Source organism: Ipomoea nil, unplaced genomic scaffold (genome assembly GCF_001879475.1).
Source record: "Ipomoea nil cultivar Tokyo-kokei standard unplaced genomic scaffold, Asagao_1.1 scaffold2283, whole genome shotgun sequence".
NCBI lineage: Eukaryota > Viridiplantae > Streptophyta > Magnoliopsida > Solanales > Convolvulaceae > Ipomoea > Ipomoea nil.
In genome coordinates this window covers 645,555-662,764 of record NW_017618711.1, presented here as the reverse complement: position 1 = coordinate 662,764, position 17,210 = coordinate 645,555, and the positions used below count along the sequence as shown (strand labels likewise).

General features: G+C 35.4%; 1 protein-coding gene and 2 long non-coding RNA genes across 4 annotated transcripts in view; 2 read left to right on the top strand and 1 right to left on the bottom strand.

Moving 5' to 3' along the window:
• Window positions 1-278: 278 nt before the first annotated feature.
• The window catches only part of LOC109151200 (HEAT repeat-containing protein 5B), a 22,180-nt gene continuing 5,248 nt past the window's right edge, over window positions 279-17,210 (bottom strand). The window contains exons 11-49 of one of the 2 annotated variants that reach the window (XM_019299116.1): window positions 17,019-17,087; window positions 16,795-16,920; window positions 16,308-16,411; window positions 16,016-16,148; window positions 15,836-15,942; window positions 14,994-15,104; window positions 13,423-13,590; window positions 13,159-13,245; window positions 12,928-13,021; window positions 12,681-12,749; window positions 12,445-12,567; window positions 12,260-12,328; window positions 12,071-12,175; window positions 11,735-11,823; window positions 11,263-11,419; window positions 10,313-10,462; window positions 9,864-9,913; window positions 9,616-9,715; window positions 9,466-9,522; window positions 9,050-9,117; window positions 8,340-8,433; window positions 7,571-7,776; window positions 7,343-7,472; window positions 7,190-7,258; window positions 6,957-7,013; window positions 6,698-6,784; window positions 6,491-6,619; window positions 6,178-6,381; window positions 5,634-6,086; window positions 5,235-5,300; window positions 4,791-4,888; window positions 4,595-4,688; window positions 4,339-4,474; window positions 3,919-4,229; window positions 3,710-3,844; window positions 3,467-3,628; window positions 3,254-3,379; window positions 714-1,511; window positions 279-677 (exon numbers count right to left, since the gene is read on the bottom strand). In XM_019299116.1, the coding sequence (XP_019154661.1) occupies window positions 657-677; window positions 714-1,511; window positions 3,254-3,379; window positions 3,467-3,628; window positions 3,710-3,844; window positions 3,919-4,229; window positions 4,339-4,474; window positions 4,595-4,688; window positions 4,791-4,888; window positions 5,235-5,300; window positions 5,634-6,086; window positions 6,178-6,381; window positions 6,491-6,619; window positions 6,698-6,784; window positions 6,957-7,013; window positions 7,190-7,258; window positions 7,343-7,472; window positions 7,571-7,776; window positions 8,340-8,433; window positions 9,050-9,117; window positions 9,466-9,522; window positions 9,616-9,715; window positions 9,864-9,913; window positions 10,313-10,462; window positions 11,263-11,419; window positions 11,735-11,823; window positions 12,071-12,175; window positions 12,260-12,328; window positions 12,445-12,567; window positions 12,681-12,749; window positions 12,928-13,021; window positions 13,159-13,245; window positions 13,423-13,590; window positions 14,994-15,104; window positions 15,836-15,942; window positions 16,016-16,148; window positions 16,308-16,411; window positions 16,795-16,920; window positions 17,019-17,087 (5,412 nt within the window). In that variant the 3' untranslated portion in view covers window positions 279-656. Of the gene's footprint in view, window positions 678-713; window positions 1,512-3,253; window positions 3,380-3,466; window positions 3,629-3,709; window positions 3,845-3,918; window positions 4,230-4,338; window positions 4,475-4,594; window positions 4,705-4,790; window positions 4,889-5,234; window positions 5,301-5,633; window positions 6,087-6,177; window positions 6,382-6,490; window positions 6,620-6,697; window positions 6,785-6,956; window positions 7,014-7,189; window positions 7,259-7,342; window positions 7,473-7,570; window positions 7,777-8,339; window positions 8,434-9,049; window positions 9,118-9,465; window positions 9,523-9,615; window positions 9,716-9,863; window positions 9,914-10,312; window positions 10,463-11,262; window positions 11,420-11,734; window positions 11,824-12,070; window positions 12,176-12,259; window positions 12,329-12,444; window positions 12,568-12,680; window positions 12,750-12,927; window positions 13,022-13,158; window positions 13,246-13,422; window positions 13,591-14,993; window positions 15,105-15,835; window positions 15,943-16,015; window positions 16,149-16,307; window positions 16,412-16,794; window positions 16,921-17,018; window positions 17,088-17,210 lie in introns of those variants that run through there. The other variant, XM_019299117.1, reaches the window with a different exon arrangement.
• On the top strand, window positions 1,917-5,567 carry LOC109151216. The gene is made up of 4 exons (XR_002049265.1): window positions 1,917-1,986; window positions 2,063-2,325; window positions 2,414-2,547; window positions 5,556-5,567. It is a non-coding gene; the product is annotated as an uncharacterized LOC109151216 (long non-coding RNA).
• The window catches only part of LOC109151217, a 20,268-nt gene continuing 12,950 nt past the window's right edge, over window positions 9,893-17,210 (top strand). Inside the window, exon 1 of the long non-coding RNA XR_002049266.1 lies at window positions 9,893-9,975. This is a non-coding gene — a long non-coding RNA (uncharacterized LOC109151217). The remainder of the gene's footprint in view (window positions 9,976-17,210) is intronic.

Genomic DNA, 17,210 nt, shown 5'->3' with positions numbered 1-17,210 from the left:
TCACAAATAAGGTAGCAGCATACATAATAAGCAACAGAAAACCTTAAGCAGAGGTTGAGTATAATGTCCCTGACCCTAAGTTGTGCATATCAATTTAGAAGTTATTTCAATATTTCATGCAATTTCATAGGTCATCCTTGTGACTTTGGGACAGATTACTAGTATAGAAAAAAGGGAAGAAGGATGCAGAAAGTTTCATCCATCACCTGAGCATCATTGTTCATCCACCATGGCTCCACTTGACATATGTGATCCAACAGGAGGAAGAAAACAAGAGGGCAAACAAGAAATGAATTGAAATGAAAACAATAGCTCCAGAAAATACAGCAAGCTGAACATTTGTCTAAGAAATGATTGTATTACAGACTAACCATAGGGAGATGTTTAATCACATCTATTGTTGGCATTGCAAAAGGTTTTGCATTCCAAGTGTTCTGAAATACATACATATGATACTCAAAATTACAATAAAAGTAAACCAATATGCGTAACAACAACAAATTTCACTTTGGGCCACTCTGGAGTATTATTGGTCAGATTTATCATTCCCAGTATCATTATGCATGTCTGTAGGGGAAAATGCTTCCTCATGATTGCTAAGGACATAAAACAGCAACAGTGAGAAGCAACATACCAATTATTTGCCTTTGCAGAGTCTATTGATTATCATTCTCTGATATATAGACTTTCTTTCAACCTTTTGTATCTTCTGAAGAATGGATATCCATTGAGTCTTTATCTATGTTTCGGTCCTTGATATCTATCTCCTTGTAATGTTGATCATCAAGTTCCTTGGCAGGTTTATCTCCATTCCTATCATCTACTCCAACTCTACAACTTTCCTCATCAGATAGTGTCTCCGTAACGTGTAAACTCTCTGGCAAAGATGAATCACTAGTGGAAACAATATTTAGCCCTGTTCCTTGAGATGACTCGGAGTCTTTTTCTTTCACCTCAACAACAGGTTGAATGGGTGAGACATGTTCACCTTCCTGGCTCAGCTCTATGGTACCCTTCTGCTCAGAAGTGACAGGTTCCTCAGTGTGGTCTAAATTATCTTGGCAATCATGGGGCTCTTGTATCTGGTCACTGCTACTTGTAGCAAATTCATAGGTCTCTCCAGCTGCCGTTTCATCTTGGAAATTGAGTTCGTCTACCATGTACAATGGTTCGGAAATATTCTGTGTCTCAAGGTCATTATTTCCCGAATCACTATCTGAAACTGATGAAACTGATGTATTCGTGGTCAAATTCGAATATACTGCTATTTCAGAAGTTGGAGGATCCCCACTGACAGAGGCAGGAAAAGACTGGAAAGTGTCCCAATCATCATCTTCTTCTTCTTCTTCTTCCAAGGAGTTGTCTTCAGATTCTTTTGTGGGAAATGCAGAGGTGAAATTTTGATCTTTTGTTTCCTCCATTTTTGCAGGTAATTTCAACACTATAGGTGGTCCAGTGGATTTCACCTGGATTGGATTCTGGTCTCGATTCACAGATGCACGGATAATATCCTGAAAGTGGATTATTTGTAAAAGATATCAAATTGTTTCACTGAAACATGGTGAACATCAATTTTCATTCAGACATTCAATGGACACTAGAAAAACATTCTAGGAAAGTAAGTTTCTTTAGTCACAATCACGGGGTTATCAAGGTCATAGAACTGCACGGTAGTACAAACAAAAACAATTGAAAATAGCAAAGGGACAAGTAAATAAACACTTAAGTAACAGAAAAATGAGAAACAAAGAAAACTGAATCAGAGCTCTTTAATCAGATTAAATATCCTAAGAATGCATAAATAGGCAAGGTTACAAGGCTTGGACACTCCAGTGTTTTAATATTACAGCATATGATATTATGCTCATCCCTCCTATTACCAGATTGTTGTTGAATATTAGGAAAGTTCTCTTAGTTTCCTAATCTTATTAGTACTTTTTGATCTTCCCTTGTCCCGTATTCCTCCCAAACATCATTGGATTTAAGGTAAAAATAATGCCGTCTGTTTAATTTATTTCTTATGTGTTTGGTTTAACAGAAATTAAACAAATTTAATTTGCAGAAATTTGAGGATCATATCGGAAAGATGGGCAAGCTTTTGGATTTGAATCATGCGACATTTTTGCCGATTCCACCTCCCCTGCCTCATCGTACGCAGAAGAAACCTTTATTCATTATCGGAGCAGACCAACGAGGAAACAGTGCCGCACCTTCGCCTCCTCGTCGAACCGCCGGATGGATCTTTTTTTCGATGAAGGATATCGAGCCGATGTCGCCATTAGCACAGATGACGGCGCTATCATCTATGCACATGCTAGTATTCTCGTAAGTTGTTTGTTTATTCATTCGATTTCTCCGGTATGGTGCTGCAGATCCTTAATCGTACTCATATATATGTCTGCAATACATACAGGGTGTGTCTTCGCCGGTTATGAAAACAATGTTGAGAAAACCAAGACGCATGCGTGGCGATCGGATTGCAATCTCGATCCATGAAGTTCCGTCCGAGGCTGTCTCCATTTTTGTTCGCTTTTTGTATTCTTCCTGGTAATCATTCATTCTTCGTATAGGTGGCATTGTTATCCTCTAGTTGCATTTAATTTTCATTTGTAATTTTGAGTGAGGTAGAGTGCTTGTTTTAATCCAAGCTTGGAACTTCCAGATGTTCCAGCTTGAGGGGGAGAGTTGAATATTAGGAAAGTTGTCTTAGTTTCCTAATCTTATTAGTAGTTTCCTAGACTAATTTAGTATCTAGTTTAGTATATATAGAGGTCCATTGAAGTATAGAACATAGATATACAGAGAGACAATCTATTGTAATCTTTCATTATAATATATTCTCTTTATTCTCTTGTTCTTTAGTTCTCACATATTTTGCTTCAGCCTAACTGGCGGGTGGTGGTTATTCTCCACCCGCCAGACCTATCAATCCCTCAACAATTGTCAATGAGTAGAGTCAACGAAAACTTAAAAATTATTTAGATTCACAAATACTTGTAAGACATCAGCCCACAAAAATTCTATATTCACAAGGCATACTGTGGCAAAAATATAATTCAACAGGAGTGTTGTGTATCTTGACAAAAACGAGAACTTTACTTTGAATTATTCTATTCGTATTTAGCATGAAACACTAAAATTTATCAAAAGATAAGAACTGTGTGAACAGTTCCCAAATCATGCAGCATTTTAGGAAGATTTTTACTACAAAAATTACAGAAATAAACCAAAAATATTAAGAGAAGACAATCACCTGAAGTTGTTGTCTTCGAGTTATAGGCATTGCCAGTAAGACATCCTTGAAGTAAACAGCAGAAGTAGAATTTTGAGCAAGTTGTGAGACCAGTTTTACAGCCATGATCCTAAGATCACTTATTTCCTGCAATTCAAGTGGACAGTTATGTGTAAAGGGACAAACGGAGACGGCAGATAAAACAAAGCCAAATACTGTGTGGTTAAGTAGTACCTCAGAATTATCCTCTGGTATTGTAAAAATCATGAGAATAGTTTCCAAGAAAAGATTCATGAGACCTTTCTGACTGTCACTATCTTTTGACAGTGTCTGGAGAAGCATCAATATTTTCAAGCATTCCCCAATAATGGCCACCCCTTCCCTATTTATCACTTTCTGCCATAAAATGACAACCATAACACTTTAGAGTGACAAACAACGAATTGAAAATCATAAATTCTTGACAGCAAAGCACACCTTTAAGGATTTGTGGATTACTGCAATAATATCTTCAATAAGTTCCCCAACAAAAAATATTATGAAAGAGTTGGATTCTGTAGTCGTCCCTCTTTGTAGCATTCCCTTCAATACTTGCAAGCCAAATGCTTGAACCTGCATAAATTTTTCTCAATTGGTTAATAGCGATTGGTGACTTTGATGTTGCATGTAATATATAAGGTAGTTACCTGTATCTCAGAATCACAAAGAACAGTCCTGATACAGTGAGTGCTATGACATAATGTGGTATATAAGATTGGTTTATATTCTTCATTTTCTCTGTGGTGTTCAATTTCAAAGGAAACTTTAGCCAGTGTAATAGTTTGCTCCAAGGACATAGCAAGCTTCATCAAAAGCAGTTTTAACATGTTGGACTTCTTATTTTCAGATTGGTGAATGCTCTCAATACAGTCCTTGATTAAACTAGCACTTGCACTCAGACAAGCTCTGGTAGTTGTAGTGAAGTACTGGACTTCATCATCTCCAAGGTCAGGTGTAGCTGTTAGAAGAAATTGAGGGGGATCCCATCACCATCATACAATTACAGAAAATGAAACAACATAATATTAGGCTCCTGGAGACTTCCTATGCAAATCATAGGTACTTACCAGTAATATATTGTTGTAATGAAGAAGTGATAGACTGGACAAAATCTTTAACTCTTATAAGGAATATGTCAGTTGTTGCAAACCCAATGCATTTGTAACCAACCAATGTAAAAGCCAATAGTGACTTTAAGCGCATCTGTACAGAAATTATGATCAGAGAACTTTAATAATTCAAACAGGTGATGAGTGCAGAACCTTAGCCACAATATCATTCCTCTGGAAAAAAGGTAGAAGCATAAAGTGTGATATTGCCAACCTTTGGTTTAAACCGCCTCAGAAGCACTGCAGCAGTAGTAAGTGTCACAGAAATCATATCCTCCCAGTCTGAATGGTATTGAGATTTTGCATCGCTGACCCAAAAAACAGCTAGGAACTATTACTATATTACGGATTTTCAAGGTAGAAGACTACAATAATATAAGAACTACAATTTTGTCAAAACAGATTAGTACCTCAGGAAGAATTTAAAGAAAAATGCCAAACATAGTTCTGCTGCAAGATATGGAAAATCTTCTGTCTCGAGAAATTCTTTGGGACAATGCTGAACAATCTGTTAGAGTAGCCCAAAGAAAATAGGGGAAAAAATAAGACATCAAGCACTAGAACCAAATTGCATATTTATCAACACAAAAAGACACAAGCACATGCATAGTAACTTTTAAAAAAAAATTAGTCCATTTTCTGACTTTATCATAAGATCAGGTACAGGGTAAAATAAGCCATTAGCTAAATAGGAGTTTGCATCAATAGAGACATAGAGTAAAAGAAGAATGAAGGTTATGCAATATCTGGTTATGAAAGCACATAACATATTGCAAAATTAACAATATTACAGTGAAAGCATAATTTTGATCCAGGACATGTCCAACTAAATTATAGGAGGATGCCATAAGTACCTGTGATAAAACTGAGATAGCAAGAGAGTCCCATGCATCTTTGACACAAATGGAAAAAGAGAAGGCCTGAATACATTTGCAAGAAGTGATCAGAGTGGAAACCAGACATGTCTAATTAGATTGCCTAACTACAGAAAAAATTGTTAGAACTAGTATAGAGTATAGACTATAGTAACATGAACTTGATCTAAAATGTCACCTTCTACATGTGTATGAACAAATATGACTTCAATGGAATAGTATCATGCACACAATAAGCTTACAAAAACTTCCCAGAACCCTAAAATGTGCAACCTCCACAAAAATTGTAAATCACAACAGCTATAATGAAGGGAAACCTTTAAGAGGCAAAATAGTGGGGATTTGTGGGGGTTGTAATTGAGAGAGCATTCACATTACCTGCACCAGTTCTCTACAGATATCCACAGTCAGAAATCCGGCACTGAAAAATCTTTCTGTAGACAGAGCATGAAATACAGGCAACAACGTCTCACATAGCTTTGAGTCTACAGAATTCACATCAAGAGAAGATTCATCCCTTATTTCAGATTCTGCAGAGCCCATCGGCATCATATAATCACCTAGAGAATGACCTTGCCCCTGAAACAGAGCAAGAACAGAAAAGCCCCACAAAAATTGAAAGTCTTCTAACCGCAATTTAACCATGCTGTATCCAGAAATGAAGGTACTTTGTGATTCATTATAAGTAGCAGAAGATTCCTTAGCCACAAAGTTCGTAGGAACTGCATCTAATACAACTGCTTGCAGGATTAGGGGCCAGGATTCCTCTAAACATGGCAACAATTTAGTTGAAACTAATGAAGATTGAATTCCATCAAGGAATGGTTTCCACTGCAGTGCACAGTCAAAGTTGTTAACCCATAGAAATCAGAGAAAGGGGTGAAAAAATAAGATGGAAAGAAATTCAAAACTGGGAGCTCACACTTTCTTTAGGATGTGAACGGAAGGAGACATAACTGTAGTCTTTCAAAACACCGAGCCAGTAAATACCCAGAACATTTGAACTTTCAGAGAACAGCGGTAATAAAGCTAGATACTCATCAGAAATCCCACTATGTTGGTTTCTCAAGAATGTATATGTATAACATTTCAAAGAGGCATGAGCAGTCAGAAGCCTTATTTTGATCTAGACAGAAGATTATCAAAAAAGTGTTGGTCAAAACTGACAACTGCCCAGTCTTAACAAATTGGTAAAGTTAGAGAAACTCAGAAAACAAGAACCAGAGTCAACCAACCTTACATGATACCCATTCTGCAAATGATGGGTAGTAGAGGTCATCAAATTCACTTAGAGGTCGAGAGATCAATGAAAATATCCGTTTTACAGCAAGTTGGTCATGACTGACAATTTTACATGTCAATATCTGTAATTTTTATGTCATCATGTCAGCACTAGGCAATCAATTTTCATTTGAAACAAAAAGTATTTGATAACTTAAAACCTTAGTTGCAAGCTGTAAGCCTGCTTCCAAAAGTACAGGACCAGAAGATGAGACCAATGCTGTTCGAATTGCCGAAACAAGTTGGGCCTGTTAACATCAATATGAAATATGCTTTAGTAAATAAATACAAGTAGCATAGTACTTGCATAATTATGAAATTTTAACTTTTACACCATTGCTAATGTACAACATTAAGTATATTCCATAAGTATACTTAGAAAATAAAGATTCAGATAATATAAGGAAAAAATGTTTGGACCTGGTATTGCTCCAGAAGGAGGTGTCCAGGAAGCTCAGGGTCCGAAACAGTTTCAAACTGACACATAATGTTAAATATAAAATATCACAGCCAAATCATACTTGAAATAATGCAAAGGAAAAGGTGCCATAGATGGAACTGAATGAAGAAAAAAATACATTTTTACGAAGATTAGAATAATGCTCTTCTATATGATCAACAACCACATTAATGGCTAAATGATGCACAGGTACCTTGTCCATAATGGTACTTAGAAGTGCTACACCAATGTGACGCATGTTCTCAAATTGAATGGTGCTGATCTGCAAGTTATTTCGAGAGATATTTTACAAATTTCATTGCAAAGAAATTGTCATAAGATGCTATTGATTTCTTTTTTCTTCCACCTGATAGGCCAGTGAAATGAGCTCTTGCAGATGAAGAACTAGCCAATCACCAGAACGATGTCCTCCAGCTACATCAAGGTCAAAATGAGCAGGATTCTTTCCAACAGCTTCTGGTATATGACTCAAGCATCTGAATTCAAGAGCAACAAGCTGCATAACCAACCATCCTTCCTAGTACTGAAATATGTCTAAATAAAATAACACAAAAGCAATAGTTCGCTCACTTACTCAGCAGCAAAAACCTTTGTCCGATATCTAAGGTGTTTGTCTTTGGAATAACCAAATGCATAACTCTGAGGAGATTGGCTTTTGGAGCTAGAGACCATGTTCTCCTCATCTCCACCAAAATGCAATCTTGTCTCACCACCTGGACCACTTGAATCACTATCCATATTGTCCCTAGTCTTGGCATCCCTTGATGATAAAGCAAGGATCTAGGTAAAAGTAAAACCATATGTTAGTTGTCAGTAATCAATCTCAATCCAATAGAATCAACCTTTTCCCCGGAATTGGTATAACATGTCAACAACAACAATCATAATAATAATAATAATAATAATAATAATAATAATATTATTATTATTATAATAATAATAATAATAATAATAATAATAATAATAACAACAACAACAACAACAATGTTATAAATTAAGATTGCGCTATGGTCACTCAATTGGGCTATAATGCACATGGGCCAAACCACACTAAAAGATTGAATCCAACCAATTAGCTAGTCTAACTCATGACCTTATAAACCCATATATTCTCTCTTATTTTTTCAATGTGGGACTCTTAACAAATAACAATAACAACAATTATAATAATACAAGAAGAATCTGGAACTGATGGCAAGGTTATGAAAATCACATATGATTCAAGCTCCAAAAATTCATGAAAACAGTCTTCGTTTCATAACTGACCCAAAGTTGAGACACTACTTCAGGTCAAATATGAAGGTTACACAATAAGCAATTAAGCGCAGAAAATGTGATATTACCATGTTGCGACATATTGAAAGCCAGTGAGAAGGACATGATGGGCATGATGCATAAAGCAACCGCATGATTGTGGTACGAGCTAAGCGACCAATCCTGCAAAATAATAGAATTCAAACTTAGGTACATGGCACATAAAAGATCATCTAGACCGAATTTAAGCACAATCACAAGACATCGGGAATGGAACTAAATGTCATATAAAGACATCTGTGAAGGGAGGAACAAACATCAAGTAAACACTCCTTAGGTTTCCATAGTTTCTAATTTGATATGTTTTTTTTTTTTTTGAAAACAACTAATTTGATATGTTAAGAGAAAGAATATGGTGAATTTAGACAGAAAACAAGAAAAGTTTTCATACACAAAATCAGCTCATGTTTTTTTGTTTTCATTTCTTTTGTCATTGGATTAATAAAATATTTCAATGTTATTGATAATGTGATACTCCATAATAGTTTTACTAAAGGAATGATCCAAGACCAACCAAAAAGCATCTTCCAAGACCCAATGCCTGATACAACACTTTAACAATCAAAAAAGTTTGTTTTCTTTTGGCATTGGATTAGTAAAATCTTTTAATGTAATTGATAATGTGATACTCCATAATATGTTTACTAAAGGAATGATCCAAGACCGACTACAAAGCGTCTTCCAAGACCCAAAGCCTGATACAATACTTTTCACAATCATAATCAAACAATCAACTTACTCAGCATCAGTTTCCTCATCAAGCATGTGGAACAATGCATTTTCTATTTGTTCGTTGATGACAGAGACCTATAAAAGATGATTAGTAAATGTGACTATCATCAGCTTAGTGCAATCAATTTGAATCCTATGAAGTGAATAAATGCATTTAATAATTCTGTTGGATTCAACTCATTTTGTTCAAAACTATTTTTCTCAGATGCATTCAGATTTTCTAGAAATACAAAAGAAGTCCAGAAGGACCTAAGAAAATAAGATTTTATAGCACAGGAAAAAAAAAAAAAAAAACACATTAAAAATTTATTAAAAATAAAAAACTGCTTTTACATCTCTGTCCCATCAAAGATTCTAATGGCTTGATAAGATGGAACATTCAAAGTAATGTTTGGGAGATGAATAAAAAACCATGTTACCAACCGGGTCCTTTTCTATGAGGTGTCGAACAGTAGACAGAGCAAGATGCCTCAATGTTGGCTGTTGGAAATGGAATCAATCAGTTTCACCATTCACATTTATAAAATTATCTGTGAAACACATACTGGTCCCCTGCTAAAAAGAGAAGAGTACCTGTCTTGAGGAGAGGGTAGGGAGGAGTGTCTGAATGTGGGAATGTACACTAACAGCCTGTGGTGCAAAGAGTACTAGTTGCTGTGTGAAGCGGACATTCCTGTCAAATATACAAGGAACTTTAAGGAAAACAGAAACAAAACAAGCTAACTAACTTTGAAGAGCTAGGCTGAAGTGAACCCACTCTTTGTTGCCAATAGAAAACATAAAAACATCACTACATATATAAATTCTCCAAGTGGGCTTACTCGAGAAGTGTTGCAGTTTCTTGTCTGGAGCTAATCTCTGCAATGACAAACTGAATAGAAACACGTGCTCAAGATAATAATTCTTAAAAGACATAATTAAGAAAACAAGAAAGTCCCCCCCCCCCCCCCCTCCCCTAGAGGTTGGGGCTTTAACTTTTGGTAATTGTTGTGTATTCATCTATTAATTGATTGTAATATATTATATATTCATCATATTATGAAAAAAAAAAAAAAAACAAACAAACAAAAAAACAAAACAAAACAAAACAAAAAAGGAAAATGAGAACATTCACAGTTTCAAGTGAAAAATCATCTGCTGTTACTTACAGTTGCTCAAGAAAATTACCAATATCATTAGAGAATGGGCATGAATTTTTTTTAATACAAAAAGGCACTGCCAATTTTTGTCCGCACTATATGCCAAGTTTCTTGCAATCTAAGTAACCTACCTTGCAGCGGGAAAAGAAGATACTTCCAGGAGCAAGTTCAGGACCAAGAACAGCAACGATAGCATTTATAAGGCGGCCCACTCCCTGTTGCAGGTCAGTAGAGCCAATCTCATTGGACAAAAGAACATCTGTAGCAAGGCCAAGTGTTGCCTGAAAAAGAAAGATAATAGCAGGAAATCAATCAACAGAATTTACTCAAAACCTACCAGAGCAACCCAAAAATAAATTATTTGATGTAATAATGTATTGATATACAAATTTTGAAGCAAGTAATAGGACATAATGCAAGTTACCAACAACAGCATGAAAAATATAATGAAATAATATAGTAGTTCAATCTCTGCTTAAATAAAGATGTCATATTTGTCACACACACACAAACACACACACACACACACACACACAAAAACAGGGGGGAGGGGAGACTCCTGGAAAATAATGGCTAATTAACAATTGCTAATGAACATCTGAAGCAACATTTTTATATATTCAAGAGCAACAGTAGATGCTGTTTCCATTTTACCTAAATTGCATATTGATGTCTACTCAAGATCTCATAACTTCAGTGTATTAAAAAGACTCATATCAATCATTTCTTAACAGTGAAACAAACATATTATCAAGTTTTTGTGACAGGAAACTTTCTTATAAACTTCAGAGTTACCACATCTATTATGCTATTTATCATGTTATGGAAATGTACCAAAAATCTTAACTCAAGCCTTAGTTCCATAGAATGGGAGAATGGGAACCAACAATCTTATGTTTAAAAGTTATCATTTGAACAACTTGTGCTCATTGGATTTCAAATTTTTTGATAAAACTGTTTAGGTATGAAGAAGGATTAAAGATGCCAAATTTTCCTTTCAAAAAAAAAAAAAAAAAAAAAAAAAAAAAAAAAAAAAAAAAAAAAAAGATGCCAAATTTAAAATCAAACCAGTGTCTGATACCTGAACTTGAGATACATAGGACAAGCCAGCAGCTTCAATGGTCAAGAGAAGTCCATGCAAAGACCAAATTTGCAAACCAGTGACTGAACTTTTAGCAAGAGAAGACAGAGAGTTGACAGTAGCAGGCACTAAACTTGACAATGCCATTCCCCCTGCACTGCAACCAAGATCAACAGCATTCAGTCTTCCACAGCTTAGAAGAACAAATAAATAGTAATGAATGCAAGAGCAATGCAGTGCAGCAGCACGAGGAGTTAACGACCAGACGTGCTGCAACCTAGGGATCACCAGGCAGCTCTACCTCAACTAAATCATTCAGTATGCAATAAAATGCATTTGCAATGAATTTTCAGTTCCCACTTCCTCCTGTAACTGGTTTTCTATCATTCTATAATTTCTATGTAATAACCACTAGATTCTTGAAGCTAAATTAAGACCAAAACCAATCAAGATCTTCAAGTCTCAGGACTACCTGCGATGAATGCAGCCAAGCGCAAGGGCAATTGAAGCAGCATAATGTGAATCTGCACCGCTATGTATGTCACCAAGGAACGATCGTGTCTGTGATAACAAAAGCTAGTCAGTTCAAATCAGCAGCATGCACAAAGAAGATAGAAGGAAGAACCCAACAGCATGTTTCCAAGTCAGCAACAGAAAATGAGCCAGTCACTACCCAGAGAAGACAGTTATATATGGAAACTAAGTAGCAAAAATTATAAAATTTTAATTTCTGCAATATGAAAAATTTAGCATGCAAACACTTTGAAAACAAAGCAAGCAGATAGGTTAGAAACCATATTCAACTAACCAATTTGGCAGTGAATACATCATTCCCAAGTCGTGCTACTAGACCAAGACCTTCTGACAGTGCTCGGCGTTGAGATGCACTGATATCACCCTCAACCAAAATAATCTGTAAAATTGCACAGAAATATAAGAAATCAATCATGTTTTACCAATGTACTCGGAGCAAAACTGAGTTCAAATTGCAGAAAACCTGAAAAATAGATTGTGTTGCATTCAGTACTTCCAGTCCTAGGGGCTCAGGACGTAAAGCATGCAATGCCTGTGTCAGCATGGACATCAAATAAGGGTATAAGACATTGAAAATTCACAATATCTGTGTGTGTGTGAGTGTGAGAGAGAGAGAGAGAGGGAGGGAAAAAACCAACTAAAGAGAACCTTCAACCCAGCAAGTAATCCCACACATATATTGGTGACATTAGCAGAATGCCAAGCTTGTTTCTTTCCAGCTTTTAGACTTTGCTCAACCGTGCCAAGAAGTGAGAGCATTCCCTTACTATCCTGGGATGAAATAGGAATATTGAATTGAACTGACAAAACCCAGATATTTCAACCACAGAAAACACAACAAGAGCTCAAAGCCAAGTCAATGGTCATCAACCACATTCACCTACCTGGGAAGCAAACATGGTTCCAAAGGAGAGAAGCATTTGATTCACCAACGATTTGCTTATTGTCTCCGGCTTCAAGATAAAATGATAAGTATTAGTACTGGCTTTAAAGTCAAGAATAAATAAGCTCCCCAAGCAAAAAATTGCAAAATCTGAAATGTTGCAAAGCAGAACCGCTTTTGACTTGTGCTTTCCGCTGCCTTTGGCCTGGGGTGTGGGAATGGGGAAGGGGAACAGAAGAACGGTTTACCTGAGGAAAACTGGGAGGCTCATGTTCCCACACACAAGGCAATACACCATCTCTTCCCCCTTGGAATGAACGAAGTTCATCTTCAAACCAATCTCTGAGTACAATAAGCAAAAAGATTGACAATCAATTATTCAAATGAATTGGCAATGGCACCACCTGAGTAATTTGTATGAGAATGAAATATTGCCTATAAAAGAAAAGGACACAGTTAAGAAAGTCACAGGCAGAGACCTTCCAGGGTTCCAAGGACCAAGCCACGCATCTCTCTTGTCTAAAAGCATGCGCAAGCATGAGCTTTCCTCACATTTAGAAGCTTCCCTGTTGCCATTCCAAGAAAAAATAAAAATAAGCTTAGAAATAAAATGAGCAATGATTCACTAACAGAAAGGAATATATTTGTGTGTTCAAAATAAGTCCTTCAATATAAAGCCTAGTGACTAAAATAAATGAAAATATACAAGGACCACTTATATGCAAGCCAAAAAAAATTATTACCTAAATGGTGTGGTGCAAACATGAACAATGCGCGCATGGTCACTTTTATATGCATTTGGGTCAGAAAGGGACTGATAAGCTTGCAGTGTCTTGATGATAAATACATCCACTCCAGGTTTTGCATTCCTGTGGTCTCTAGCTACCAATTGCAATATGTAGGAAAGGGCCCTGCTTAAACACATTGGATATCACATTACCAGGAAAATAAGTTCAAGGTATTAGCAATACTTATTTGCATTTCCATTTTACTTTCCTAGTGAGTCCTAAAGTTCAGATCTATGTAGCATGGAAACTGGAAACAAGGAAACAACAATTTCAAAAAATGTAGGAATTGAAATGTTGGGGAAACATGTAAATATAAAAATATAGGGGTATATTTGCAACAAAAATAAAAAATAAAAATCATCTTAAATATGAATTATCTAATACTTTCATAATTAAAAGTATTAAACTAATAAATAAGAGCAATACACTAAATCACTAATAAATAGTTAAATACCAGAGTCTATTTGAAATAAGAACACAATGTCCAAACTCCAAAATATTCTTAAATTTAAACATTCTAACTGTTTATGTTTTCATTAGCATCTTCATTAAAAATACAAATTCTAGCTCAGCCTCATCTAAAAAAATAGGTTGGCAAACTGAAGGATGCCAACACCTTCTATGCTCACAAATTCATCCCCTCTTACATTCCACATTTTTTATTTGTCAGCATAATATTCAAAGGTATTCCTTGATAGAAGACAGATTGTTGTGAATAAAAACAAAGTTTTCAACACTTTTTGGAAATAATTTGTTCCTTCTGAATGAATGAATAAAGGAATAACTATTCTAATTCCTTTCACATCAAGAGGAAGGGAATAACTACTCTGATTCCTTTCACAACAATGAAGTAGGTAGCCTAATGTCGAAAGCTGGATGTTGGTACATGCAACTGCCTTGCAGGATTCGACGATATAGGCCTTAGGATTTTGAAGACTAAAGCGAGTAACAGAATTGGTGACATAGGTCTTAGGAGTAAAAGACAAAGTTTAGGTTTTAATTTCAATTTTTCATATTTTGACCCAGGAAATTTTTTTGTCAAATTTTGAACCTGAAATGTGTTTCCAGTTGTTTGGTTAATTCCGAAATGACCTGAAACTTTTGTTTTATTAGGAAACGGCATAGAAACATTTTTGAAACAGAAAATTGCTACCCTCTCAGAGGTTTGTATGAATCATAGATTCAGATAAATGCACCCAGAAGGTCTGGCTAGTAATAGTAGATATAAAGTTTAAATGAGGCTTCCTGGCTCCAAAAGACATATCCAATCATCTATAGTTCAAGAATTACTTATTGACTTCTCTACACCCACAAAAGCAAAAACAACTTTAAAATATAAAAATAAATTAATTAATTAACAAAGAAAAAAACAAAACAAAAAAAGTAAATAAATAAATAAACAAACAAGCAAACAACAAAAACAAAAAGGAAATGGTTTCTTTCCACAAACATTTGATAAAGAAACATATACATAGCCAATAATAATCCAGATGATGCAGGGAAATAAACATGTTTAATGTTGTTACCTACTAAGATATAGTTGCACCGGTTGAAGTAAGATCCCCTTGCTCACAGCATCAGATGAAAGAAAGCATTTTATAAACACCGTCAACGTATCCATTGCAGCAGACCATACACTAGAGGGAAGTAAAGACGACGTTCATTTTTCAAAACTTTCATTAAAAAAAAAAAAAAAAATTTAAAGAAATTAATTAAAGGGTAAAACATCATAAATAAGCATGAAAGATAAATTACTGAAAAAATGCACATACAATCACCAAAGAGATATAGGAGCAGACAACAACGCAAAATAGGAACAAGAAGGCAGATAAATGATTTAAAGTACACATCTTTTCTCCTCGTAATAAATGTAGAGCTTCTAGCAGAAAACGATGTTGCCACACTCTCTTTGAAGGATCAGGTTCCTCATAGAACATTAGATATTGAGATTAAAAGTACTTCTCCTAGACAGTCCTCTAATGCTATTCACTTAAGTAAAAATGGTTTTTAAGAAGGCTAAGGCTAAGGACCCCCTCCCCCTAGAACATAAATGCCCTAGGCCTTGAAGTAGACAACAAGCAATAAATATTTTGAATTCTCAAGTAATGCATAAAAGTGCTAAATGGAGAAGAAAATGTTAAAAATCCATGAAAATAAAAACCCAACAAACTCCAAGGTTTGCATGGGAAGAAAAGAAAAGAAAAGAAACAAAAAAAAAAAAACAAAAAAAAAATCTGGAATTCCAGAGAAAGCTGAAAGAGAACATATTATGGTCCACAACTTTGGATGCAATAAACACAGTTGGCAATGACCAAAAAAAAAAAAAAAAAAAGAGGTACAAATTTAACATAATAAAGGATTATCTAACCATAAATTAGATGGCAAATCTACTGTTGCGCTAATGTGGTGTTCTGGATTTTTGCTGAACACAGATGCCCATAGAGAAAGAATATCAAAAACTTCTTCTTCAAGCTCCTGCACCCATCAATATGATCCTTAACAATCAACATTTAGATGCTTCACAAATAAACCAGGAACCTTTTTTTACCTGTTTTGGCATGGAAGACAGCAGAGATGATAAAAGCATCCATCCAGCTTCCTTTTCAACGGCAGCCGAAGTAGGGTTCCTACTTGATTCTAAAAGCATTTTCTTGGAAACTTCAAGAACTGATCTAGGCAATCTGGTATGATACAAACCCCCTTTATCAACTTCCCCCACTCAACAAGAAGAGAACATAATAAATCACTTATTTAAAAATATTTTAAGTGTTGATATATGACAGTAACAGAGCTTAAAGCAGAGGAGAAAGAATTTAAGCATCAACAATGAAAAACAATACCTAGCTGGATAACCAAGAGGTGATTTTGGAGAAATAGAAACCAATGCTGCCAAAACTGCAGCTTGACCATTCAGACAGACCAGCTCAGCTTTTAAATTAGTTCCCTATATCATGCAAAGAAGCAAAGCTAGATTAAATAACTCACGTAGTAAAAGGTATGTGGGGAAAATTTTTTGAAACCCATCTCTAGAACCACAAATGAGACAAGACTAGTAAACAGTACACAAGGGAGAAATTAGGATAGATAATAAATCACAACAAGTTAGAGATAGCTAAGCAAAGAATTCATAAATGCTGAGAAAATTATGCTCTTCATCATTTGTGCAGGTCCAGAAATTGTTATCAAAGAAGGTCAAGGAGAACTAGTCCCTCAAGAAGCATGAAGGATTCTAAATTTACAGTGACAAAACATAGATAATAAGAGAAAGTTGTAGCAGCCTGCGAACAAAAACACAGATTCTGATTTTAACTACTGCTTCAGTTATACCTTCTCAAATGAAATGTTCTCTCTGACTGCACCAAGCATGGTTACTGCATAAGAAATTAAACCACCTATACAAGTAGGATCAACCTCAGCAAGAGCACGCAATGTCAATGCAGCCTCAACACGTACCTAGGAAATGCATAGAAACCAAAATGGCAAAATGGTATTCAAAAAGAAATTCATTTAATAAATTGAACTACTTAGAAATCAAAAATTCAGAAAGTTACTTGTGGTGACGGATTAGAAACTGCTGCAACAACAGTGTTATCAAGAACTTCCTTGAATTCTGCAGGCACCTGAATATTGAGCATACTTAAATACGACCTTTAGAAACCAATACATATATCAACTTCCCCATGGCTAATAAAAATGTTATTTGACAAAGAATTGCCTAAATTTATGCTTTAATGAGGTATTAT